The sequence below is a fragment of the Neofelis nebulosa genome, chromosome 5, assembly GCF_028018385.1.
Source record: "Neofelis nebulosa isolate mNeoNeb1 chromosome 5, mNeoNeb1.pri, whole genome shotgun sequence".
Classification (NCBI taxonomy): Eukaryota; Metazoa; Chordata; class Mammalia; order Carnivora; family Felidae; genus Neofelis; species Neofelis nebulosa.
This window is the reverse complement of record NC_080786.1, coordinates 24,280,282-24,307,583: the sequence shown is the minus strand read 5'-3', so window position 1 is coordinate 24,307,583 and position 27,302 is coordinate 24,280,282. Positions and strand designations below refer to the sequence as shown.

Below are 27,302 nucleotides of genomic sequence, written 5' to 3'. Positions count from 1 at the left end.
TAATTATAATTAGAGCAAAGGCAGGGTTTAAAATAAGATAACTTAGCATCCTATACTTTTGTCAGGTATCTTCCCAAAACAAATTCATCTTTTACTCAAATCTAAATCCACTTCTACTATATGGAAAACAATATTAAAGATCATAATAGGGCTGCATCATTTTATTATATCAATTTCAGTGAACTATTTTAATTAATACCAACTCATTTAGCAATAAAGCCAGGCACTCCCTTGTAGTTCTACAATTCTATGATATTATAACAGAAAGAAAAGAAGACTGAGGACAAAAACAAAATTACAAGAGTCAAAAATGGAGTAGGCAGGATATTCTGAATGTCTTGGATTTTTTTTTTTAGTTAGGTTACTAAATATTTTATCTGTGAAAATAAAAAGAAAGCTTTGAAACAGATATTATATAAAAAGCATTACATTAAGTAATTATCTGAATACTATAAAAGCTGTAAGTAAGAAGGCATATAAAATTGAAGCTAAAAACTCTGGCAATATGTAACAAAGTGCTATTCTCAAAAGAGACTTAATAGAGGAAAATGTTCTTTTCCTACAATGAATAATCATGAATAGTTGAACAAACATTTTGGGTTTTTTTAATAGTTTCAACTGAATTACAGGTAGCTTGCCAATTACTAATTAATGCCCTTTGATCAAAGATCTTGAAATTTAAAGCAGTAAACTATGTATATGACCAAATAGGGCACAGAGAAAAATGTCATAATTTCTATGCTATTCTCTATTTGAAAAAGAAATTCAAGCAGTTAAAAGTTTGATTCCCATGGAAAATTCTGCATGTGTATATCCAAACAGGTCATTTTTCTGATCTCACCCACCTTCCTCCACCATCCATGAAAATAAACCAATGAGAAACCGTTTTCTCTTTATTATTCCAATTATGTGGCTATTATTATTTATCCTTTCCAGAATACTCAGGATCATTTAACTCAATAATATACTGTTTCTTTATAAATGTTAAAATTTCAGTTTTGAGAAATTAAAGACTCATTTGTTTACTTATGGAATCTGTAACAGGAATTAAAAACAAGACCAAAAACCCATGCCTTGCACACAGGGAAATCACTGATTAAGTCCAGTGCCTGACTACTTACAAAATGAGTCCTCCATTTGCCATAAATTCCCTGGTGGGAAAAATGTGTAACCAGCTTCAAATACGTGGAGAACCCCATGAAATACATATATTAAAATAAACAAACATACTAGAAAGGTGATGATTCTTCAAATAAATATGACAAACCTATTAAAATGCAACACATGTTTTTCTGCTAAAAGGAAATCTGAGAAGATGAAATAGATGCCTCATATAAAATATTTACATATACAATGCACAAAACCCACTACGGTTAGTAACCTTTATGGCTTTCAAGAACTAGAATTTACATATCATTCTTTCTGCATGTGCGTGTGCGTATGTGTGTTTTGTATATATTTTTAACAGTTGACAGCTGTTTTAGAGCATACAGAGATGCCAAGCTGAATGAGGGTCTTGATTACTTCAAGATTAGCTATCTAAAGTTTCTATTCATTTTAAGTGTTGTTAGTTGGAAGAGTCATTAGTCACTTCCTTGTCTCATAGAACATCAGCATACATTTACATTGTTAATGAACATTTGGGGTAAATGAATTAATGGCACTTTTAAACATCAATTCAGTCCTAATAACTTTGTATGTCATAGAAATGTTAGGCTAGGATATAAACGAAAAGCCTTTTCAGTAAAGGTAACTACTCATTCCTGCAAACAATAAAGGATAAAATTAATTTAAAATGTTTTTTAACCAGTTAAAAAAAAATAGAACCTCAGTGTTTAATGAAGTAGGCCAGGAAAAATATGCGCGCGCACGCGCACGCACACACACACACACACACACACACATACACACACTGTTCTAAAATAAGCACATAAATCAGAAAATTTTGGTGAAATTATTTTATATACTTATCACAAAAATATTTTTTCTTTTAAAATACTGACTTGTGAAATAATTTGAAGTGGTTGTGAAATAATTTGACTTAATTATTAGTGTTTCTTATAGGTATTATGTTTAAAAAACAAACATCACTAGGAGATGTAGTATTCTTACCACTGAAATGTTTAAGATGCTGAAATGAAAATGAGACAATAACAATTTTTCATATGATCAAAACCTTGAACAGTCTTTTTGTGACCTTTTCATAAATGCACATATGAAAATAAAAAGTAAAATCACAAAAATAAGTTGTAAGGCAAATTATATCATTTTCATCGAAAATAACAATGGAATTTGTATGACACAGAAGGCAGTAAAAATGCACAAAAAACATAAATGCACTCCATAAAGTCAAGGCTTAATCACTAAAGAAATAACCACTTTAAAACATCAATCATTGGTTTTAAATTCCCAAAACACAAGTTAATAGCAGACCTTTATGCCAATACAGGAAAAAAAAAACTGTATCTGAAGTATACAAAACACATGTGAATCACTTTGACCAGTTATGATTTTTTAAAATCAATCTCATAATCCTGATGTATGTACGTCATGACTGAAAAATTTTAAGTAGTTACTTGAGTCAATGAATCAACCAAAAACAAGGATAAGGCTTTAGGAATCTGCATAAACTGCTTCCTTTTAAGATACTATATTATTACTAATATTGAGAAAACAACACTGAATTCTGAAACATACATATTTGATAAATTTTTATAGGGTAGACCCTGAATACAGTTTACTTTTAACAGTCTCTTTTTAACAATTTCAATGCATAGATCTTTAAAAGTAGGACACAAATTTTAATTAGTGGTGAAAAAAAAGAATCAGACAAATCTTTATCCTGGAATAAGGTCAACTTGCTTTAAAAGACAAAAAAAAATCCCTGCAAAATCAACACCAAAAGCTAGACTTCTTTAAAAGATGTTTGACAAAGGCAATTTTGATTTCAACATCCTTATGCTGAAGTAATTATTTAAGATAATGATTTTTTTTTTTTTTAAAGAATGACGGTGCATTAAACATTTGGCTAATGCTTCTGTCTATAATTGAAAGTTGATGTTTTGTGGTGTTCATTACTGTCAGAGTGCTCTCCACCTATCCAGGTAAGTGTGCTTCATGTTGCCCTGCTCAGCTTCATCTAAAGAATTACACACATAAGGTAGGCAGAACTAACTGGAGGCTCTCTGCTACATTTCCCAGTAACCATAGAATGTATCTGCATACAAAACTCACCTCCAGACTTGTTTGAGTAACTTGACAAGGGGTCAAAGCCCACTTCCTGTTCTTCTGGCTGCAGAGGATGTCTAGTTTCAGATAAGGAATGATACATTGTGAGAACCGAACAATGTCACTGAAAGTGACTACCTGGGAGATTAAAAAAAAAAAAAAAAAAAAAAAAAGGAAAATTATACTTTTTCTTTTTGCTATGACTGGGAATAAATACAACATTGAAATGATTAAATGAGCATTACAGACATTAACAAGTTTTCCACAGGCTTCAGGGACTGTTACAACACATTGGCAGAAATAGGCAAAGAAGTGAAAACTGGCACAAAATTTCCATTTCAATAATTTCTCCCCAAATCTGAACTTCCTTGGTAACCATTACCTCAATGTTCAATCACACTTATTTTCAATAAACTTCTGCACAAAAAGTCAAACTGTAAGTTAAATTACCATACCATTTATAACATCCTTTTGTTTCACTGCCGAAATAATACACATTTACAATAGAAACTTTGAAAATACGGAAAATTTAGCAAAATAAGATCATCCATAATTGTATTAACTAAAAACACCCCTGTTAACATTTCAGTTTATTACACATATCCTTTCTGACTTTGTTCTGGGCATTTAAAGCAAATTTATTTTAATGTGATCTACCATGTTAAATATACTGATTATATAAATTATTGTGGGTATTTTCTACCCCATAAAAAAAGACCATATTATAACTTCAAATGGATCCCTAGTATTCCATTAAATAGCTATAACAGTTTATATAACCAATTCCTTATTAGTAAACAGAATGCTTTCAGTTGTTCAACACTATAAACAGTTTCACAATGAATATCTTTAGTAATATCTCTGTGTCACATCTATGATTATTGCCTTAAGATAAATTCTTAAAAGTGTCTTTGCTGGACCAACACATGTATATAAAAAAATAATATTCTATGATATATTTTAGCAAATTATGCTCCAGAAAAATATGCATACAGAACAATTCATTCCCCTGGACCCTCATTAACAGAGGGAATGGGTAATTCATTTTACGGAGGAGTGTGATAGTCAATTTTTATATTGCATTTGCTTGATAACTAGTGAGATTACTGAAGATTCATATGTTTTCTCTGACACTTACTTATTATCTTTTGTGGATGGAGTTTATTATTATCATCGTCTTCATAATTTATAAGCATGCTTTAAATATGAAGAATATTAAACCTTTGTCATGTGATATAGATATTTTTCTGAGTGTGTCTGTCTTCAAATAACATGGTGTTTCTGTGACATAAGTAACTTTTTCATTGCTATGCACCCAAATATATCTATATCTACTTTATGACTTTTACCCCTGGTATTACTATGTTTAAAAAGGCAAAGTTATATAAATAACCACATTTTTAAAATTGTTTTGAAGGTTTTCCTCCTTGATTCTGATTTCTATAGACAATGCCAATTTAAACAAAGATATTTTTAATTATTTTTACATGTTTAAGCTACACTACTTGTAAATTTTCTATGTCTATGAGCTACAGATTACCTTCTCAAGTCATAATCTTCCAAAAATATAAACTGGGCTCTAATTTTCATCCAAAATAATGTTAACACATGAAATTTTAAGTTTCAAGAGAGGGGAGACATGATAGGAAGACTAAATGAAAACTGATGGAAAAGCAAGACCAACAAAAAATGAGTACATAATTTTACAGGATAGGGCGACAATTATGGAGGAAAGTTTCCAGAAAAGCCCATGAATATACAAATCCTTTTCTTCCCAACATAAAATGCTCCTCTATCCTGCTTAGTTTCTCCCTAAAGCTCTCACTCTGTAAAATACTTAGTACATTTTCTGAGTTTTACCAGAACCCTCCAACTCTCACCCACCCACATTCATAATCAGATGGTAAAAAATCCTCTCTGCCTTAGATTGTGGCTAAAACAAGAGCAAAGGGGTAGGCAAAACCAACACTAGACAAGGCGGAAAACTTTTGTTGTCAACATACAGTAAGAATTTCTAAAGCCAAAAATCAAATCCTAAATCCATAAATCTAGACAACTGTCAATATTTGCTGCTTATGTATGCAAACCAATCAACATATATTTAGCACTTACAATACAGAAGGAATTCTGAGGAATATAATGCAGTAGAGGACAGGAAAAAGTAAATGATCAGTTACATATACTATAAAACAGAATCTGATGAATTTTGCTGACCAAATGAATAATCAGATTAAAGTCCTCTACTATGGAGAAGAGCCACCAAACTCAAATGCCTGATGGTATCAGGCAAAAAACATTACTAATCAAAGTTAACATCTATTGAGCAATGACTATTAAGTCACAGACCACTCTAAATGCTTCATGTATGCTCATCATTTCATCTTCCCAACTATCCTACTGACATACATTCATCACCATTTTACCAAAGAGAAAACAGAGGTACAGAGAGATTAACTAATTTGTCTACAGTTACACAAGTAGTAAGTGTTGAAGCCAGAATTTGAACCTATCTTGTCTAGCTCCAGAGCTCACATTCTTTACTCCTGCACTATATTTGGCTCTTGGACAATGAGACAAATAGACAAAATACAAAACAAACTGTACAAGAGGATGGGATCTGTGAACAACTGAAACTCCTTTACTCTGCTTCAACTTTTTCAAGAAAGCTAGAAATCTAGAATTTTATTTGAAATCTCTTTAAACTGTTGGCAAGTAATTCAAACTAGAAAACAAAACAAAAACAAAAAACAAAAAACAAAACAAAACAAAAACCTGTATAGAATAAACATTTCAAAAGCATATTTGACCCATGGATAACTATTTTAATGTTAAGATTCATATTTTGTTTCATACATCTTGTTCTACTTTTGAAATTATTAAGGAAAATGTTTGAAAATGTATATTCCAAGTTAACCGCCAGATTTCTATAAAATCTCTTTAATATCCTAGACATGTTTTCATATCATTACCTTAATCTCTCAGTTTTATAATACATTTCCACTATTAAAGACTTCACAAACTTAAAATATACAAATAAGGGGATTTCATGTACTTCAAACTATGAGAAATAAACAACTAGCAAACTGATATCAAAGCACATTTTTTAAAGGAACATTAAAAAAACACCTTTCTGTAGCTAAAATGAAATACTCTAGGGGCGCCTGGGTGGCGCAGTCGGTTAAGCGTCCGACTTCAGCCAGGTCACGATCTCGCGGTCCGTGAGTTCGAGCCCCGCGTCAGGCTCTGGGCCGATGGCTCGGAGCCTGGAGCCTGTTTCCGATTCTGTGTCTCCCTCTCTCTCTGCCCCTCCCCCGTTCATGCTCTGTCTCTCTCTGTCCCAAAAATAAATAAAAAATGTTGAAAAAAAAAAAATACTCTAGGGGCACCTGGATGGCTCAGTCAGTTAAGTGTCCCACTCTTGATTTCGGCTCAGGTCACAATCTCATGGTCAGGTTCTCCACTGACAGCATGGAGCATGTGCGCACGCGCTCTCTCTCTCTCTCTCTTTCTCACCTTCCCCTCCCCTCAGCCCTACCCACACACATGCACTCACTCTATCAAAATAAATAATAAACTTTAAGAAAAAATACTCTAGGGGCAACTGGATGGCTCAGTTGGTTAAGGGTCTGACTCCCAATTTCAGCTCAGGTCATGACCTCATCATTCATGAGTTCAAGCCCTGCACTGGGCTCCATGCTGACAATGTGGAGCCTGCTTGGGATTTTCTCTCTCCCCCTCTCTCTCTGCCCCTCTCGTTCATACTTTCTCTCTCTCAAAATAAATAAATAAACCTAAAATTTTTTTTAAAAAAAATACAACATGATGACATTCATACATTCATTCAAGATTTTAGAAGATACCTAAGGTCTTTTGGCTCCTTAAAGAAAGTTAGGTTCAAGAAGTCATCCACTGATTTTTACCTTTATTAATAATTCTTTAGAAATTGACAACTTGGTTATAACCAAGTTATGGTTATATGGTTGTAACAAAAATAAAAAATTTACCAAATACACCAGTCTACAACTAGTCTATATAATCAAGGATCCACCATATTCTAATTTATTATGCCTGTAAAGATTGAAGCTGAATCACTGAAATTCTTTTTATTCAAAGAAAGCAAACTGATCGAAAAGTAATAATGAGTTATTTTCAAGAACTCTGTTGAAGAGGGGCACCTGGGTGGCTCAGGCGGTTGAGCATCCAACTTCGGCTCAGGTCATGATCACACAGTTCGTGAGTTCGAGCCCCATGTCGGACTCTGTGCTGACAGCTCAGAGCCTGGACCTTGCTTTGGAGTCTGTGTCTCCCTCTCTCTCTGCTCCTCCCCAACTCACACTCTGTCTGCCTCTCTTAAACAAGTAAACATTAAAAGAAAAACAAAAATTCTGTTGAAGAAAAAGTTACATGATGTTCTTTTCTTTCAGTTATGGATTTAAATAATAATCTGGTTGAAAATTAACTTCTTAAACAGGTGCTGCTTTGTTTTTCATTGTTCTGTTTTAAATACAGGGGCTATTTTAGTTTTCTAGAATAAACAATACTTAAGTGCAATGGTTACTGCTATTATGATAATGTTATAAAATCACAATGTAGTGTTGCTTTTAAATGTGAAGTAATTTTCTCAAAAATTTTCCAATTTGTGTTTTGTGACTCTACCAACTGCAAAAATATTTGACTACCACAAAAGAGAGTATCAAAGGTTTTTAAGCAAATGTGTCTATATTTATTTTAATCACTATATTGAATAGTATTTTTACTTCTAAATATCAGACCATAGGAAAATATTTGATAAAAATTCAAAGAATTAAGGGAATTTTTTTATCTGAAAATTTTAAGATAATCACTATTAAAAGTCAAATTGGCATAAACATTTTGAAATGTACAATTCACCATTACATCTTATATTTGTGTTACAAACTTAGACTTCTATACTTGATATGCCTTAATCTTCTCTACATAACAGGTAGACAGAGAGGAAGTATATAATGACCACAAATATGTACCTTAGTAAATGACCACTAAAACCCATAATTGATGGATTTCAGTTTTCTTAAGTAATGCCAATCTGTCTCTAGAATTTTCCTGGAAAAAAAACCCTAAGAATTTTTAAATGAAGGCAATCTTATTTTTTTTTAATTCAGAAAGCACAGCAATATAACCTTCCAAGACTTGAGAAAGGAGATATCCCTTCTTTGCTACATTACTATAAATAACAGTTAAATTTTCTCCTTCACATAAACTTAAAATTCACAAAACCCAAAATTGGTTTTATTGCCATCCTGTGGTCACAGGAATTGACACATTAGGCGGAAACTGCTGTCAGCACAGAGTCCAATGTGGGGCTCGAACCCACAAAACCATGACATCATGACCTGAGCCAAAACCAAGAGTTGGATGCTTAACCAACTGAACCACCCAGGTGCCCTTCCAAGACTAATCTTAAAGACAGTTATATTGGCTTTATGATCTTGTTCTTGCGGTATTAAATCTTAGGATAAAAGTGATCTGACTGAAAGAAGGGAAGTCTTGTGAAAATAGTTAATATTTAATAAAGGGTAAGAATTCAGCACTAAAGCTTAGAGGACAGTTTTAAAGTACAGTAATAAAATTTCAAAACAAGATTATTTTCCATGTAAGTGAAGCAATACAAGCATCAGGTGAAAACTTCAAACTCTTAGCATGGTAGAGACAAAACAAAAGGTTAGTTGAATAAATTTTTTTCCGTTAAAATGGTATTACATGAACAAAGCCTCTAGAAAAATAATTTATTCCCTCTGAGTCTGAAGTTCTATGCATTTCAGTGTATATTCATTCTTTCAAAGCTTCTAATACACAGGCAGAGAATTAGCATTCTGAATTGTGTCTTCTAAAGACATCCATATTCAGAAAAGCTCATATAAGCATACTTCATTCATTTAAATTCTTGACTGATGGTAAACTTAAAGTCAAACACTGAAATGACAGAGTAATATTACTTTACATAAAGATATCTCCTATAAGAAAAGCATATCAAAGAGCTTAAATGAACTATTTCCAGAACACAATTATAAAAGAGGGAGAGGATATAGCATGAATAAGTATCGGTCACAGATAGCATGCATTTACCATGATGGGTATATAAACTAAAACATGACATCATGGCTATAAAAGCGACAAACTTTGATAGAAGCTATATTTTCATAATTAAGAGAGACAGCATTTAAACATTATCTATAGAATCTTCTATTAAAAAAAACCCTTTTAATCAAGGTAAACTGATTAAAAATCAAGGCAGCTAGAGGTAAATTTGATGGTTGGGAATAATGATGTTCTAAAGTCTTTATCATAAGGGAGAGAAGGAGGTGGGAAAGGAGTAAGGAAGAAAGAATGAAGGAAAAAGAGAAGAGAGAAGGAAAAGAAAGAGAAAGAATAAAGTTCCATTTTAAAATTCTGTCCATCTTTAATGCAAGAAGGTTACATTGGACTTTAAGTTAATTAAGTATTAAAATCAATCATCTGAAAAGTCTTAATATTTAATATTGGTTAGATTGTATATCAAAGTAGTTTTATTATTTATTTACTCCAAACCTTTCCAGAATACTTCATCTGACAACAGGGGGTCTGTTTCTCACAAGATAAATGCATTTACAATGCCAAATAAATTATATATAAAAGCATTTGTCTTAATACATGTCATTCAATATTAAATATCACTCATTGGTAAAATCCTGAAAACCTAACTCACTTTTAGCAACTACACATCTGAACTATTCAAGTGTTGCCAATTAAATAGGCAGAGAAATACAATAAGGGTCTACATACTAAGAACAATGATCAAAAGAAAATTAAAATTATAAGACTTAATTCTTACATTTTCCAGGTTACCAGAACAAGATGTTTAAAGTAAACAATCCATTATAAAAATACTAGATTTATAAATAATATGTATAATCAGAAATAAGTACAATATATGAAAGCTTTGCAACTGGGCTTAAATAATTGATATTACAAAATAAGAATATATTTGGCCTTTTGGGGTTCCCTGGTGGCTTAGTTAGTTAAGCATCCAACTCTAGATTTTGGCTCAGGTCATGAACTCACAGTTTGTGAGTCTGAGCCCTATATCAGGCTCTGTAGTGGCAGTGTGGAACCTGCTTGGGATTCTCTCTCTCTGCCCCTCACCTGTGCTCGCTCTCTCTCTCTCCAAGTAAATAAACTTTAAAAATATATATATATTTGGCCTTTCAATATTCAAATGCTATAAAGCAATAGCAAGTGGCAGTTGTGACTATATAAACCAAGAGAAAACCTAGCATTATAAAAAGTTAAAGTGACCTAACAAAAAGCTCTTCAGGGTATATCCTCATTTGGTTTCAGAGTTCTCCAGAACGATGCTCAAGATGCAAAGACTGGGAAAGCAAATCAGCCTAGTGACCAAACCTTTTGTTATTTTACAGCCATACAAAAATACTTCCAATTGTTACTGTCCTCATTTTATATCAAGAACACCTCTAGCCTTTAAAAAACTATTTACTCAGGCTTTCATAAAATCAAGGTAACTCTAACAAACAATTAGGAGTTCAAGAAGAATGAGCAATATTTGAAGAGAGAAAACCTTTTTGAAATGTCAGCCTTGAACATCAAAATTATACAGAATGATGAGGAACCAGGCTTATATTGCATATAAATATGAGAGCATATTAGGCTGCATTTAATTACCAGTTCAAACAACAACCTGATCTAACCTTTGACAAGTAAAATAAATGTTCTGAATAATTTAACTAAAGTAAACATTTGCTGTTAATGCTAGCTAATTATAGTAAGATCTGGAAAGAGAAGAGGAAAAGAGAGGACGAAGAGAAAGGGAGATGAAGTTTTTTTTTACCATTGAGATCTGCAACTCTTCATTGAAACATTATTTTCAATGAATTTAACTCACATAAAAGGGTAAACCCAGTAGAATACAGTTGCTTTATAAATACTCATATAAAGAAATATTTTAGTTGATTACAGATTTCATTCTTTCAGTCAGTGAAAATCACCAGACTACCATGGAGATTGGAAAACTAGGTCCAGATGAATAAGGGTACCTCCACCCAACCCCCTTCACCCAAGGAGCTCAAAGTTTAGTGAGGAAAGAGCCCAGGAAATAAGTTGCCAGATTTAGCATTAAGTAATTGAAATTATTAATTAATTGAAATAAAATAAAATAAAATAAAAATATGAATGCCTAGTTAAATTTCAATTTCAGAAAAACAACAAAAGATCTGGAAATACTTATACTAAAAAGTATTCATAATTTGTCTGAAATTTAAATGTAATTGTGCATCCTGTACTTTAGCTAACAATCCTATCAATAGATAAATGAAAATGAATATCTATTGGAAAATATGTGCAATGCTCATTATAGGAATCCCAGGATTAGATGAGATCAAAACTCTGAGAGTAAGACTCCCAAAAAACTCACCCAAAAGCAGTAAAGTGTTGTTTTTCCAGAGCTGCTATCTGATTACTAATGGGAAAGACCAAGATATACTACTCAAATGCACTGACCTGGCCCCACAGAAACTTGTTTTTCAAGTTCCCTAAGTAACTGCAAAGAAATATAATAATAAACAAATGAAAAAACCAACTACTTAATGGAAATCATCAGCTACCAAATGCAGAAAAATGAAACAACCCAACAAAAATCCAGGAGCCACTGAGGACCCTGCTGAATGGAGACAGAGTATATGACTATTCTTATAGTGAAATTATCTTTACCCCTAAGGAACATAGGTGTATTTAGGAAAAAAAAATACAAAGAAAATTGAACTTTGTTAATTTGCTGAGACCAGTCTTAATTCAAATATATGATATTTTCATTCTTTATTATAAATAAAATGTTAATAAATATGCATGATATTGCATAAGAATCTAAGGTATGGTAAGCTCTGAGTGTGACCTTAAATTTTAAAAAAGTTATTCAATAATGCATAATGTGAAGACATGTTATTCTCCATACAAAAACTGCTAATTTAACTGGTGACTCCAAAATTGATTAGCTTATTTGCTCATGGAGTAGGAGCTTCTATATATTTGAGCATAAACTTCAGTATGAACGTAAAAATGTTTCAATTTATAATAGAAGATCATCAGTAATAATAGAGACAAGAAAACTCCAAGTTTCCAACTTGAGGCCATATAAATACATACAGGTTTTCTGTAATTGATAGCAGAAAATGATAACCACTTAAAATAGTAAAACTTACTGTAAAATAATGAATTTGAGCCTGACTGGAAAGTGATAGGACTTAAGAGTCTCTGAATTTTTGCTTCTCCATTCAATTGTAATGGTTCCATCTTTACCGAAAAAAGATTTCACTTATGTACATATATGTAACTTCTGTATGTTTTCTAACACCGAACATTATGGGCCCTCAAAATGAGAACAAAACTGTTTACATTTCATTTTTACAAGCAGGTAAGTTTAAAGCACTGATAAGATGAAAGATGGATAAAGAAGAAAGGATTAATTATAAAAAACAGAATATGATATAAAAAACAGCATTTACATGATATCTTGATGTCTTTACAAAACATAAGTTCTATGGCTACTACGAAAGAATTTTTCAAGACACCAATGCATACTAAAAAACCAAAATAATTCCATGAACACTATATAAAACAAATAAAGGCCTTGAAACAGTTGATGAAAGAATGCAATTAACAAAATGGAATAAATACACAAATACACAGGGACAACAAAGAGGCTACACAAACCCTACCTCAACTGTCAGAGAATTTTACTAGCAAATATATATACTCCTTCTTATTGTGTATATACTGTAGCAGAGTTCAGTAGTATACTTCCTCTGAAATTTCAAAGAATATCATATAAATGGTTAAAAGGTAAGTACATTAAATTAGACTTACCTAATTCTTACCATACTGATTTATTTTTTTTCCAGCCATGTTTTCAGATTTAATATACTCTTTTTAAGCCTTACCATACTGATTTAAATGAAACCCCTGCATAATTTCTAAAATTTTGATAATGTTTGCCCAAAATTTTTAGCAAACATTTAAAGGGAACAAAAAATTTAAAGGGAGATTACAAACTTCATGCCAAGCTTTACCATTTGCAAAACAATGACACAGCCATTCAGAATTACAATGTGCTATTTACATATTGATTTAGAGAACTGAAGCTTTGAAAACTGTTTGGGCCTAGAAGTTTTATCTTAATTTCTAAAAAGACTAAACAGGATCAAGCAGTTTAAGTAACATTATCATATTGTAATTTTTCCTACAAAAACTTTTGAAACCGGGTAATAATTTCCCCCACAAGTCCAAATACATTCACTTTCACTTAAGTACATTTTCACAAAGTCTTCCTTAGCAAAAAAATGTTTTTGTAACTTTAAAAACCATAAATACATAATATTTTAAATTCCTGGGATTTTAAATCCTAGAAAATCAAGCAAAAGATTAAGATGGCCAGTTGTTTTTTTTTTTAATATAGTAAGACGACTTTGTCCAAATACTATGAAGCTCTAAGTTTTTACTAAATATTTAAGAAAGGTCACTATTTAAATGCAATGAATGAATATAAGAGGTCAAAGCAGTAAACTTACATAATTTAATTACACAAATGCACTGGTATCACCTTTTTTCTTACTCATATTTGAGAAACTAATACTTTGCCTTCTAATATGATATGGATTATTTCATATGGCATGCACATCCTCTTGGAACATCAAGATTATTCTTTACAAAATTTGGAGTGTTAGCACCAAAAAAAATGTATGAAAATTAAACTATATTTTTTAGTTACTACTAGAATTTAACAGTGGATTATAGTGACTGAAATTGATGTACTTCTTTAAACCATCTCATTTCAAAATTATCTTATTAGGTACCCTATGGAAGTCAGTGCAAAACAGCAATCGTGAGCCCACAGGTAGGGCACATACATATATCTATAGTTAAATAAGCAACCAAATATAAAAATGGATCAGGAAACAATTTTAATGAGAATAATATTAACTAAATTTTGATATCCTACCTTAACATTTGATGCAATCTTATTTTGATGAAAAACCTAGTAATTTTAATCTAGAAGTGAAATTGCCGGATCAAAATTGTTGCCCATCTTTAATTCTAACAAAATATTGCCAAACTTCTACCCAAAGTGGTGCTATACCAGTTTACATGTTCATATGGACAGTTCCTGTTTCTCTACATCCCTACCAGCTCTGAATATCATGAGCCTTTCTCCATTCTGAATGGTATGAAGTGGTATCTCATTGTGGTTTAAATTAGCATCTCCCTATTTCTTGACCGAAACTCTCTTCATCTGTCATATAGTCAGAGTTCTCCAGAGAAATAGAGGATTTCAGAAAGCAAAGGAGGAGACAGACAGAGTTTTATTATAAGGAAATGTTGCTCATAATTACAGAACTGGCAAGTTCAACCTGCAATGCAGGCAAGAAGGCAGGCTGGAGATCCAGGAATAGCCAGTGTTCTATTTCAAAGGCTGCTGGACAGGAGAAGCTGATGATATAGTTTGAAGGCCATCAGGCAAAAAGAGGTGACGCAGATGAAGTCCAAGTCAGAACTGCTGTAGAATTCCTTTTGCTGGGGGAAAGGTCAGCCTTTTGTTCTATTCAGGCCTTCAACCGATAAGATGAGGCCCACCCACATTATGAGGGCCAATCTGCTTTCCGTTCATTTAAATATTAATTTCATCCAAAACACCCTCACAAAAACACCTACAATAATGCCTGACCAAAATCTGGGAAGCCCCTGTGGCCCACTCAAGTTGATGCATAAAATTAAACATTCACATCTGTTTACTGGCCATTTGGGTCTCCTTTTCTAAGAGCTGCCTGTTCACATTCTTTGCCCAATTTTCAGCTGTGCTGTCTTTTGTGCTTAATAATTTATAGGATTAAAAAAAATAAATCATGGATACACAGCAATTTTAGTCCAGTATTAAAAAATCAGAAGTACATTATTAAATTATATTAAATATTTAATTTAGTATATTAAATTATCATTTATATACACTTTAAATGGTCCTCATTTGGTGAATTATATTGTAGGATGCACTCTGAAAAGAATGATTTAAAGAAAACCAGATTTTCCTTTTCTAAATATGGTACAATGAACAACAGATTATGTTCCTGAACAAAAAAGAACTTTAAAAATGATTATAGTAATCTGTTCGATGTTTTTCTCTATGCTGAGAGGCATGCACTACTGATGATTACTAATATTTTACTGAATGCTTAGTAAATGCCAGACATTGTGCCTTATGTTATTATCCCGTTCAATACCTTTAGGAATCTTAATCATAAAGGCATTATTATCATCTCTATTTTATGTATATGGATATTGGGGCTGGCAGATTAAAGATCTCAGCCCAACGGCACACACCAAGTGGTTGGGACGTGAATTTCAGATTTCTTCAGAAATTCATTTTAAGACATCCTTGCTGGCTTTCCACTATGTTTAATGGCAGTAGGAAAGGAACACCAGGGAATAAAGAATGAGGACAGGCAACATCCTTGCTGTCTTGGCATTTAGAATCTGACAGGAGACAGAATGTAGAAAATGTGCATACCATGTAATATAGGACAGAATCTCATAGCAAAGGAGATGTATTAGAAAAGCTCTAACTCTAAGAAGTCAAGAGATAATTATGATTCCATGATGCTGCTGACATAAACACACCTACAGGTTCTCAATACCTTTCATGATCTACCCATATCTAACTTTCTAATCTTCTCCTTCATATATTTTCATTCTCTAAAGACATCCAGTGTTCTCCCACTTCTCTTTTTATTTGGGCAACTAGCCCTGGTCAAGAAAACCTATTCCATCCCATTCCTCCCTCTGAAATATTTCTTAAAAACAAACAAACAAACAAACACTTTTCTATTCTCATGACCTGGCAAATAGTAAATATTACTGAATAAATATCCATCAGACCAGATTCCACTGATCACTTCCCAAAGTTCATCTCAAATGCTCCCTTCTCTCTGAAATTTCCTAATTCTTTTCCATTCTGCCGTAAACAGTTAAATGAATAAATTTGGAAACTGGATCATGTAAAAGCCAGTATCATATTTCTACTTCCAATGAGGAAAATGTAAGCAAAACAGGTTCTCATCCAAAAGAATAAAAAAGGAAGAACAGCCCAAAGAAGGAACCCCCTCCCAAATCATTCTTCTTTCCATGACCATGTTTCACTATTCCCACAGAAGGGAACTTCTACAATCTACTTTTGTTGACATAAAACTAGAGTCGCATTTTCTAGGCACAAATTGAGGAAATGACCTTATTAACTATCTGACTTTAGGTAAGTTGGTTAAACTCTTTGTGCCTCAGTTTCCTCAATGTAAAATGAGAAATATCCATTTCATAGGTTCTGTGAGGATTAAGCAAACTTGAAGAACTCAGAACATTACCAGACACACACATAGTAAGCACTCAATAAATATTAGCTATTATTGTTACTACTATCACCACCACACTGCCACTGCTCTGATGGCTGTATTTACACAATTAGGTTATTAGAACAAGATGAAAGACAGAATATACTCACAGTTCAAAAATATGGATCCTTTGAGTATCCCATAGGATTTTTTTTCCCGCTTATACATTACAATTAGATTTCACATAATAGTTTCTCATTTTGTTTATTGAGAAACGAAAGAAGAAAGAAAGGAGAAATTGGAGAAAGGGGGCTGCTCAAGTGTAACACACATTCAACTTAGTAAATACTTGTTAAATCCTCCCATGTGCTGGCAGCTAGTCCAGAAGGTAATCATTTAGAAGTGAACAAGACAGTCTCTGTCCTCAGAGAATTTACATTCTAGAGGAAGACAAATAATAAACTAAGCATAAAAAATAATTTACATGTCAAGTAGTGACATATGCTATGAAGGAAATGTAAAGAGGATAAGGGGACAGAAAATGATGATGGGGCATGACTGAGAGTGTATTTGGGAGCTGGGAGCTTATTTGAGAAAGTGTAGTCATAGAAGGCCTTTCTGAGGTGGTGGCATTTGAATAAAGTGAGGGAACAAGCCACCCGATCACTTGGGGGCAGAGCTTGCTGGGAAGAGCAAAAGCAGATAAAATGGGAAACGGCTAGGAGTTTTGGAGGAACAAAGAAGGTTGGGGTGTAAATGAAGACAGATGGTGGGGGGGGGCATGGAGGGAGAAACAGGAGAGAGGCCAGGTCACCGATGTCCTTTTAGGCCATGAAAGGACTCTGGTTTATACTCTGACTGGGATGCAAAGGTACTGGGGGCTTTTGCATGGGCGTACGAGATGATATGATAGAAACTACACTACAGGTCTCAAATGAGGAGAAGCAGTGAGCTCCTAGGCCATCCTCTCAGGACCTTCTTCAGAAAAGAGCCTTGCCTCAGAAAAGTTAGGAATAAAGCTAAAGATCAGTCTTAGGAGTAACACCAAGACGGTGGCACATTAGAAGGAGGAAGGTAAGGTCTAGTAAAGGACAAAAAAACAAGTCACACTAAAGGGCTTCTAGCCAGACGACAATCCTTAAGATGCTTGCAGTATTTTTGGAGAAGTGAAACACCTACAATCAATCCATCGATAAATAAAATTAGGAAGCCATATAAGAAATAAAATACAATACTAAATGTAATTTGATCTTATTTTGTATGGATTCAAGACCTTTAGTTGTTTCTGAGTAAATGACAACTACAGACAACTGAAGGTCAGGACTCCTAGCCCAGTGTCTATATATCAAGTCCTAGTAAGAGAAAAATGGAAGGGAGGATGAACACATGAATGAGCTGGGGAAAGAAAACCTTGGCACCAACTCATACAACCTCTGCTTTATGAGGCACAAAGGCAAAACAAAATCTAAGTCTCTCCTTTCACTGATTAACATACTACCCTTCCTAAAAACTATTTCAGTTAGAAACTGCTAGTGGTAAGACCACACCAGATGAATTTAGTAACTGGATCAGTATAGAATAGATTCTGTGAACGGTCTGATACATCACAGGCCTTTAGCACTTACTAGCCCTCCAGCTATGGATGTGAATTACAAAGGACTAAGTTTAGTCAGCTCTCACGATCCTTCCGGATTTCTGTTTTATGTACTAAGATCTGCTCACATTATTGTACTTTTGTTTCTGGAACAATTTATAAAGCAGACAAATCTGAAAATCTAGGAACTCAGTGTCTATCTATAGATATAAATATAACACACACTCCTCCATTTTACCTCATAGTGAAATAAAATGATACTTTAAAAATGAGGTGGTATTACCTTGCCCCTAAGTAACCAAGATCAAGATTGTAGTTCCTGAAAATTGTGGTGAGGTTTTCTACAGCAAGGGCAAAGAGAAGCAGACGGGAGAGCTAGTGTACATACTTTCCTCCATAGAGAAACAGATCAAGGGGTGCCTGGGTGGCTCAGTCAGTTCTAAGCATCCGACCCTTGATTTCGACTCAGGTCATGATTTCGTGATTCGTGAGTTCAAGCCCCCCATCAGGCTCTGCACTGACAGTGAGGAGCCTGCTTGAGATTCTCAATCAATCTCTCTCTCTCTCTCTCTCTCTCTCTCTCTCTCTCTCTCCTTTTCTCTCTGTCCCTCCCCCACTCACATATGCACATGCTCTCTCTCTCTCTCTCTCTCTCTCTCTCAAAATAAACAAACTTAAAAAAAAATAGATAAAATGAGGACCTCCTATTTCTAGAACTATTACAGATGTACAGAATTAAATAGCTTACATTTAGATTTTCCATCTTTCAAGATACAAAAGCATTATTTCTAACACATTAGGGGAAGAAATTTAATCACAGATTCAAAACTCTTAAACTACTCCTAAAATGTCCATATTCTCTTTCTTAGTGGAAAACCAGTCTGAAACATAAAAAAGATGCCTCTTGGGATGTCAGGCCTGTCTCCTATCTAAATCTTATGAAATGTATATGGATAGAGGTCAATGAATACGGCAAATTTAAACTAGAACAGAAAATTTGATTCAGATTCAAATTAACATCTTCCTTTTCCCTATTCCTTCTGGCAGTACTTACAAAATCTGTAACAACAAACTATCACTTCATTATCTTCCCACAAGATACTGGTTTCTCTAACACTTCACAATGCCTCTGAGATAGCATATCTGACATAACACCTCCACTTCTCTCCAGAATTTAACAAGATAAAGAAAAGGCAGTAAGAAAGGAGACAACGTTGGTGTTACAAATGCAAGAATCCAACCTGCAATGAACATTCAAATTAAATATATACCTCAAACCACTGTAACTATTTCCCATAAAGGCATCCGACATGGTCAGAGTTCAAGTTTCCCTTTAAAGTACTTAATAGGCTGTAGGTTCGTTCATTATTGTAACTGAAGGCATTTAGGAACTAATGGTGGGAGGACTAGTCACACTGAAACTAAAATATAACCAAGGTATTGTGATTCAAAGGACCCAGGGTGGTGGTTTTCATGATTTTTCTTTAATCAAATAAAGCTGAGTAATCAGATGTAGTCTTTGAAGAAGGCTGTTTCTTTTTCTTTTCTTCTTTTTTTTTTTTTAACCTAGATAGGTTTCCTCAAAGAGGAAGTAAAATGGTGAGTTTTTAATTCACCTAACTGCTCAATATCAAACTTGTTTGGTTACGTAACAATCTCAAGTTTAAACTTTCTTTTGTGACAGAATTAAAATGAAGATGTGATTGATCAGTTTTACCTGTTTTGTAATAATACCCAGAACGCATGCATAATGACCTACCTGCAAAAACATGCAGGATTCTCAGCGTTGTAGCACAAATTAAATCTAGAGGTAAGCAAGTTCCCACACTTCTTTCCAACCAAGTCCCTTCTCTAAGCCCAACAGGTTTATCCCAGTGCCTCTCAGTGTCTGTGTGCTTCAGCATAAGTGTTCAGAGGGCAGGAATCAGGCCCAGCAATGCGCTCATGGCCCCTAGCGTAGCTCCATTTGCAGGTGACGCTTATCAAACCCTAGCTGAGAGGCATCTGACAATACAATTACTGAAAAATTCAATGCTCACCCAGCATGTGAAATCTTGTGCCTTGTACCTTATGATTTCAGCAGTGCCATGTGTGCTGTGATAGTTAAGGACCTGTCAATGTTTCCATTATAAACTCTGGTTTTCAGAGGTTTGTATCTTGGCCTATAAAAATAGATTCCGGTCTGTAACTTGGCATAGAAAGTACTGGTATCAGCCCAAGAGAACAATTTTTGTTCCAAAGATTAAAATAAAAATCTGTTTAGTAGTTTTAAGTTAAGAGAGTGTTAAAAAGGGGGGGGGGGGGCGGGGAGGGTGGGTGGAGTATAGAATGTTTTTAAAAACACACACAAAAAAACCAATGCTCTATGTCTCACTACTGCTTCATTTTAAATTTTGAAATGATTAACACAATATAAACCAATGATACTGCGTAAATGAAAAACCCAAAAAGAGTTTTAATTAAAAACATTATGGCGGTTACCAAAAAAAAAATCATAAATTTTTAAACAACTACATATGTAGTATCTCAAATAATCCCCACATTTAAAGATTGTCCAAGTACTCACTGACAGTAAACCAAAACTATTTCAAAGATCTGTTTTTCCAGATATGTAAAAATTACTTTTTAATGAATCACTAAATGTAGACTTACTTCAGATTAGTGGAGACAATCTTCAATCCTATCTTCAATTTATGCATCAAGAAGTGTCTAAAATATATAACCTAATGGAAGAAACTCTGAAGCATTCTTTATACACTGTTTGTTAAAGACACTAGGTTAAGTTTTATGTTTTCTTTTCAGCTTAATGGAGATTTTTTTCCCCTCAAAAATATAAGACTAGTACGTAACGCTGCTGTACACCTTTAAATAAACACATTTTGAAATAGTAATTTTTATCTCTTAAGGGGGCACAAATCCTCCTTGGAGCATGATTTATAAATAGCCATAAAAAATATGAGTACATAGGGGCTCCTGGGTGGCTTAGTCAGTTAGGCGTCCGACTTCGGCTCAGGTCATGATCTCATGGTTCTTGAGTTTGAGCTCCACGTTGGGCTCTGTGCTGACAGCTCAGAGCCTGGAGCCTGCTTCAGATTCTCCCTCTTTTTCTCTGCCCCTCCCCTGCTCACACGCTCTTTCAAAAACTGAATAAACGTTAACATTTTTTTTAAAAATGAGGATATACACACGCTTTGACCTTGTAATTACATTCTTAGGAAAATATACTATGACTATACCTACACATGTAAAATAATATAGATGTAACTTTTATATATGCTGTGAGTTTTTAATGTGAATCTTCTAAAAAACATTCTGTACTCCACTCACAAGAATATTTCTCACAGAATTTTTTAAATAGCAAAATGGTGAAACAAACCTAAATGTCCATCAATTGGGGACTTATTAAATAAGTTACTGTACATGCATACAGTCGTAGCACTATATAGATATTTTAAAAGAGAAGAAGAGAAAGACAAACTAAAAATGACTCATTGATAGAGAAAGTCTTCCAAGTAACAATGGTAAGTGAATACAGCAAGGTCCTATGTTACCATCTGTACAGGAAGAAAAAAAAAGGAGAATATATACACATGTGTGTGTGTGTGTGTGTGTGTGTGTGTGTGTGTGTGCATATATAGAGAGAGGGGGAGGGAGGGAAAAAGAGCAGGAGAGAGAGTTTTATTTGTTTTTACATGCATAAAACATTTCTAGAAAGACACACAATAAGCCAACAATAGAAATTAATGGTTTCCCATAAAAATAATGTAGTAACTTTGGGTAGCATTCCTAATCAAAGACTCAGTATCAGATAATATAACCAAAATAATATTAGAAAGAAAAAATACATATAACTCTAAGCTTCTGTAATTACTGAAAACAATACAGTTAGGTATTGTACAGTATACATATATTCACAATATATGAGTGGTTCTCAAATGCTGGTGTATACAGAATCATCTGAAGATCTTATTAAAACACAGATTTTTAGACTCCACCATTAGAATTTCTGACCCATAGGTCTGGAATAGAGCCTAAAAGAATTTGCTTTACCTAACAGTCCCCAGGTAAGGCTGAGCTACTGATTGAGGGACCACAGTTGGAGAACATGTGTTCTAGATAATGGACTACCTGTTCAGAATTTTACATAAAAACTCACCTACTACAACATTATAAATGTAATTTCATTATTATCAATAATATTTAGATAATGCTTGTTTTCCTACAATTTAAGAAGTCGGGGTGGACAATGCTTTATTCTAAACAGGGTAAAATAAAATGGGAGAGAAGACTAGGAAATTAGTTCTATTGTACTTTTCCAACAGCCTCCTATCTCCTATTTCTGCCACTAGATGGAAACCAGTACAATGGTTAGCTGTCAAATTGCAGATATAAATTGAAAAACAATAAAACTGAGGTGAAAATTATGTTACACGGTAGTAATTACAAAGGGACATATATCTGTGGGTCCCTATACTGCCATTAACTGCAAAATGACCATATTTACTTTTTGATTAACTGTATATGTCATTAGCCATTGGCCTATCAACAATATCAACTCCAAAGAGAGTTATTAGTGGTTGAATTATGACCCTCCCCTCAAAATTCCTTTGTTTAAGTCCTAACCCCCAGTACCACAGAGTGTGACCTTAAGAGTGTGACCTTGGAGACAGAGCCTTAAGAAGAAAACCGAGTTAAATTTGGCATCATTAAGGTGGGCCCTAATGCAATATGACAGGTCTTCTTAAGTGTAAGGGGTAATATAAGTGGTAATTTAGACACCTACAGAGGGAAGAGGATGAGAAGACACAGGGAGAAGACAGCCTCTACAAGCCAAGGAGACAGGCCTGGAGCAGATCCTTCCTCCAAAGCCCTCAGAAAGAACCAATCCTGCCAGCACCTTCATCTCAGACTGCTAGTCTCCAAAACCGTAAGGCAATACATTTTTGTTGTTTCTGCCACTAAGTTTGTGGTACTTTGCTTCACAGTCCTAGCAAACCAAAACAAGGGCTTTCTCTTTTACTTTTTTTTCACTCTAGCAGATTGAATGACTACTATCAGCAATGTAATGTGTCAAGTGCTGAGATCACAAAAATGAATGATCAGCCTTTAAGGGCTTACAGTCTAACGGTTTATTACTTAAGGCATAAATACTCATTTAGTCATTAATAAGATTTCAGCCATTGTATCAGTGTTTTGATGCTTGATTCAATGGTTCCTCAATAAAAAGTAAGAGAAACCAACACTGTGACTTGTACCTCGTTTCCACTATCACCATTCCAATTACAGCACCCATTACTTGCCACCTAATCCTCAGCACAGACTTTTCTAACTGGCCTCTTCCCCCCTCTCCAACACCTTCCTGACAGCAGCCTTCATGTAAGTCTCCTCATTAAAATGTTTCAAAAAATATCTTAAAAGAACATTCGCTTTTTCCCAGTTGAAGCTATAGTCAGTCAGTACTTCCCAACAGATGTACATACCTTCAAACAAATTACCTAAAACCACAGATTTAGTTTGCACTTAGAAAACTGAAATGTCTTTAGAAGAGGCAGTTATTTATAATGAACAGGAGTAGCAATATCATAAAGCATCATTGAATACACCTACGAATAGCTCTCCCCCTCAAATAATCTCTAAGTCCGGCACAGACCTAATGATCTCAGTTTATGAAGTAGTGAGTGCACAAATTAATAGTTGTTCTCGATCTGTGGGTGCCTCATAAAATACCTGAATGTATCACAAAAACCCTATCCCTAGATTCCAAAACTTGTATGTAAACTTCTCATGGGGAGCTTACGCCTTATACAACTTCATTCCATACTGTGCATTGGGCTTACGCATATGGCCTCAATTACAAATTAAAATTTAACTTTGAATTTCCTGCCATTTTATTATCAAATGTCTCACCTACTGAATTAACATTTTTATATAGTTATTCCATTTGTTTTATTTTGATAACAGTAGTCATTTCCCAGGGAAAAATAATTGTTAGCACTAAATTTTCTCTAGAATTTCTCCTCCCTTTTCTTTTCCTCAACAGAATTCAGTTACACAGTTTCAGAAGCCAACTAGGCTACTGATATTCCTTTATTATGTTACAAGTAAATAAATTTCACACCTTCAAAACTTATTAAAGTGCAGAAGAATAGTCCTTGGCCTCTTCATACGTAACATTCTAGTGTCGCTAGTTCTTTCAGGTCCCGGAGAGAACATCTCTTATTAGCCCTACAATTAAATGATTCAGCAACCAGCCACACTATCTTTGCCTTTTAACAGTTCCAATCAGTAGCAGATCTAGGTGTAATCAACAGCAGCAGGGGGCTTTAGGAAGCAAAACAAAACAAAAACAGTAGGAATCTTTACTAGAATACAGTAATTGATACAAGGGAACATTATAGGCTATTTTAATCCAAGTTAATCTAAGATATTAGAGTCTGATTTTATAATCAGAAGTGAAATGAGCAGGACAACTCTGAATGTCTGGAAACAGAACAAATGTCAAACAGTTAATAAGGTTAAAATCAAAGAGGACTGCTTTCAAATGAACCTTCTCAGTCTCAGAAGGGTCATTACTTCTGTTTTGGTTATTTAGCACCCCTTTAGCTGATAAATTAAAGCCCTCCTTACCTCCTACTGCTACCATGCCTAACCAGTTTCATATCACATACTTACAAAATGAAGGCATCGTAGAGAGCAACTAGTTGGCAATGCTCTTTCTTACTCCTTTAAAGAAACATTTAACATTTTAGCAGCAACATCAGGACAGTCTTAAAATGTAATTTCACATTTCTTTTATTTTTCTGTTTTTGATTCCCTAGCCTAGAGTGTATGGGTGGTAGTTAAGTGCTACGACTGGTGCTACTTAATAGCATGCAGGTAGTATAGTGATTTATTTACATGCAAAATCAAAAGCCAATGGTGGTGTCACGTGATGACTACAAATTTTAACTCTACAAAAACCCACAAATGGAAATGTTACCATAGTAACAACCTGATCACACTGCACGTGAGACTAGCTGATTTCATGATACGATTCTCTAGCTGTTCACTGCAATATGTGTAATGAGACATGTATGAAACCTCAATTCTTCCATCTCCTCACTTTGCTCGGGAGAACAAGATGTGAGGAATGTGGCTGACAAGTTTACAATCTTGTCAAGTTCTTCTTTTACTGTTTTTCAATTTTTCAAAACAAAAAATTTTTAAAATAAGTTGGCTAAGATTTAAAACACGTAACTATAAAACTCGATATAGGACATATTCCAACATAGAGTGTTAGAATTTCACACAGCAGGAAACAAGTGTACCTGGTGGCAATCATTTCTCTTTCTGAAAATACTCCCAAAGTTATTCAGCAACTAGCCTACAAAGCTTTTACTTCAAAAAGTAGTCTTTTGTATTATAAAAGAAAAACAATACCCAAAAAAGTGTACCTTCTCTCCAGCAGGTACACTGAAATAAACGTTAATATAAATAAATAAATTATATATATATATATATATATATATATATATATATTATCCATCATTATTAGTAAATCAACATTTGCCTAGAAAAGGTGCTTTTCATACGAATGTTTCTAGACTTTTTGTAGCTATTGTTGAGGGAAGAAAATGTATTAAGCATAAACATGGTAGGGAAAAGAGTAGAGAATGTTAATACTGATCTGTCTCTCTCCATGTAACAAAAAAGTCACTCAATGATTAAAGCTCTGAATATAATTTACACTGAAAAATAATAAAGTCATTCATTTACCTGGGTTGATATAATAAAGGATATATATGCTTTAGAAAAGTATAAAATAGGGGCGCCTGGGTGGCGCAGTCGGTTAAGCGTCCGACTTCAGCCAGGTCACGATCTCGCGGTCCGTGAGTTCGAGCCCCGCATCAGGCTCTGGGCTGATGGCTCGGAGCCTGGAGCCTGTTTCCAGTTCTGTGTCTCCCTCTCTCTCTGCCCCTCTCCCCATTCATGCTCTCTCTCTGTCCCAAAAATAAATAAAAAAAAAAAAGAAAAGTATAAAATATACATTTAAAAAAAAACACTTTCTTAGCTCACTGAAGTATAAATTCTTAGGTAAATCTAAAAGGACTTTCCAAATACTTTCAATTACTCTACTAAATATTTTACACAGTAATAATTTTAAGAAGTTTAGTTACCAATTCTAAACCATTTTCAAGAATGTGGTTTTTTTAAATACTTCTATCCAGTGGATATTTCCACATGTCTGACTGTACTAGTTCACAAAAACAAAAGCAGATATCGGTATTTATTTTTCTCTTCAGTGACATACACTACTAGTCGTCAAAAATATTTTAATATAAAGATATATGAAAACGAGGCCTTGATAATTTTAATGGTTTTTCTCCTGTGATAAATAAATGAATAAAAATATAGACAAATACAGGAAAGTAAGCTTATAATTTATTACTACTTACAAACGAAAAACCACACTATAACTATTCAACAACTATGCAACAGGTAGTACTTTACTCTCCCATAAAGACAGCATCTTAATAATGAATAGTTTTCTAGCATCCTCTTGCAAAATGGACTGTTACATAAAATATAAAATTAATGTACTTAATTTTACTTCTCAACCTCTACTAGTTTTTCCCGAGAGGTCAGTGAAATAATCTAATGTGAAGGAGGATGACGTCAGAAATATTATGTAAGCTAATATTTTGTCTATGTAGGTAATGATGCATTACTATCGAAATCAAATCTCTTAAATTACTGAGTCTCTCCCCTTCTTTGTCTTTGTAATTATTACTGGAGTATTTATTTGGAAAGATTTTACTACTATCAATATATTTTAAATGGCTCATATTCAGGGTTAAAATGGGACCATTTAAGAATACTAATACTAAAAATTCCCCATCATCTCTGATCTGTACTTGCAGTAAGAAAAAAAAAAGTTACTCTATGATTGTGATTCCATTGCCTATAATTTTAATTTATTAAATCACTCTGAAATAACGTTAAACTGCTAAGAATGGCCATGTTCTCTGAAGTGAAGCACATCCACAGGAGTAAAATATAATTCAACAGATATTTAAAACAAAAAATGCAAGTGCACATAC

The 27,302-nt window shown here is 33.8% G+C and overlaps 1 protein-coding gene across 8 annotated transcripts in view; it reads right to left on the bottom strand.

Moving 5' to 3' along the window:
- TBC1D5 (TBC1 domain family member 5) overlaps positions 1-27,302 on the bottom strand; it is a 537,582-nt gene that overhangs the window by 340,501 nt on the left and 169,779 nt on the right. For 7 of the 8 annotated variants that reach the window (XM_058729800.1, XM_058729802.1, XM_058729801.1 and 4 more), the window contains one exon: positions 3,235-3,366. In XM_058729800.1, coding sequence (XP_058585783.1) covers positions 3,235-3,331 — 97 coding nt within the window. In that variant the 5' untranslated portion in view covers positions 3,332-3,366. Of the gene's footprint in view, positions 1-3,234; positions 3,367-16,798; positions 17,116-27,302 lie in introns of those variants that run through there. The other variant, XM_058729803.1, reaches the window with a different exon arrangement.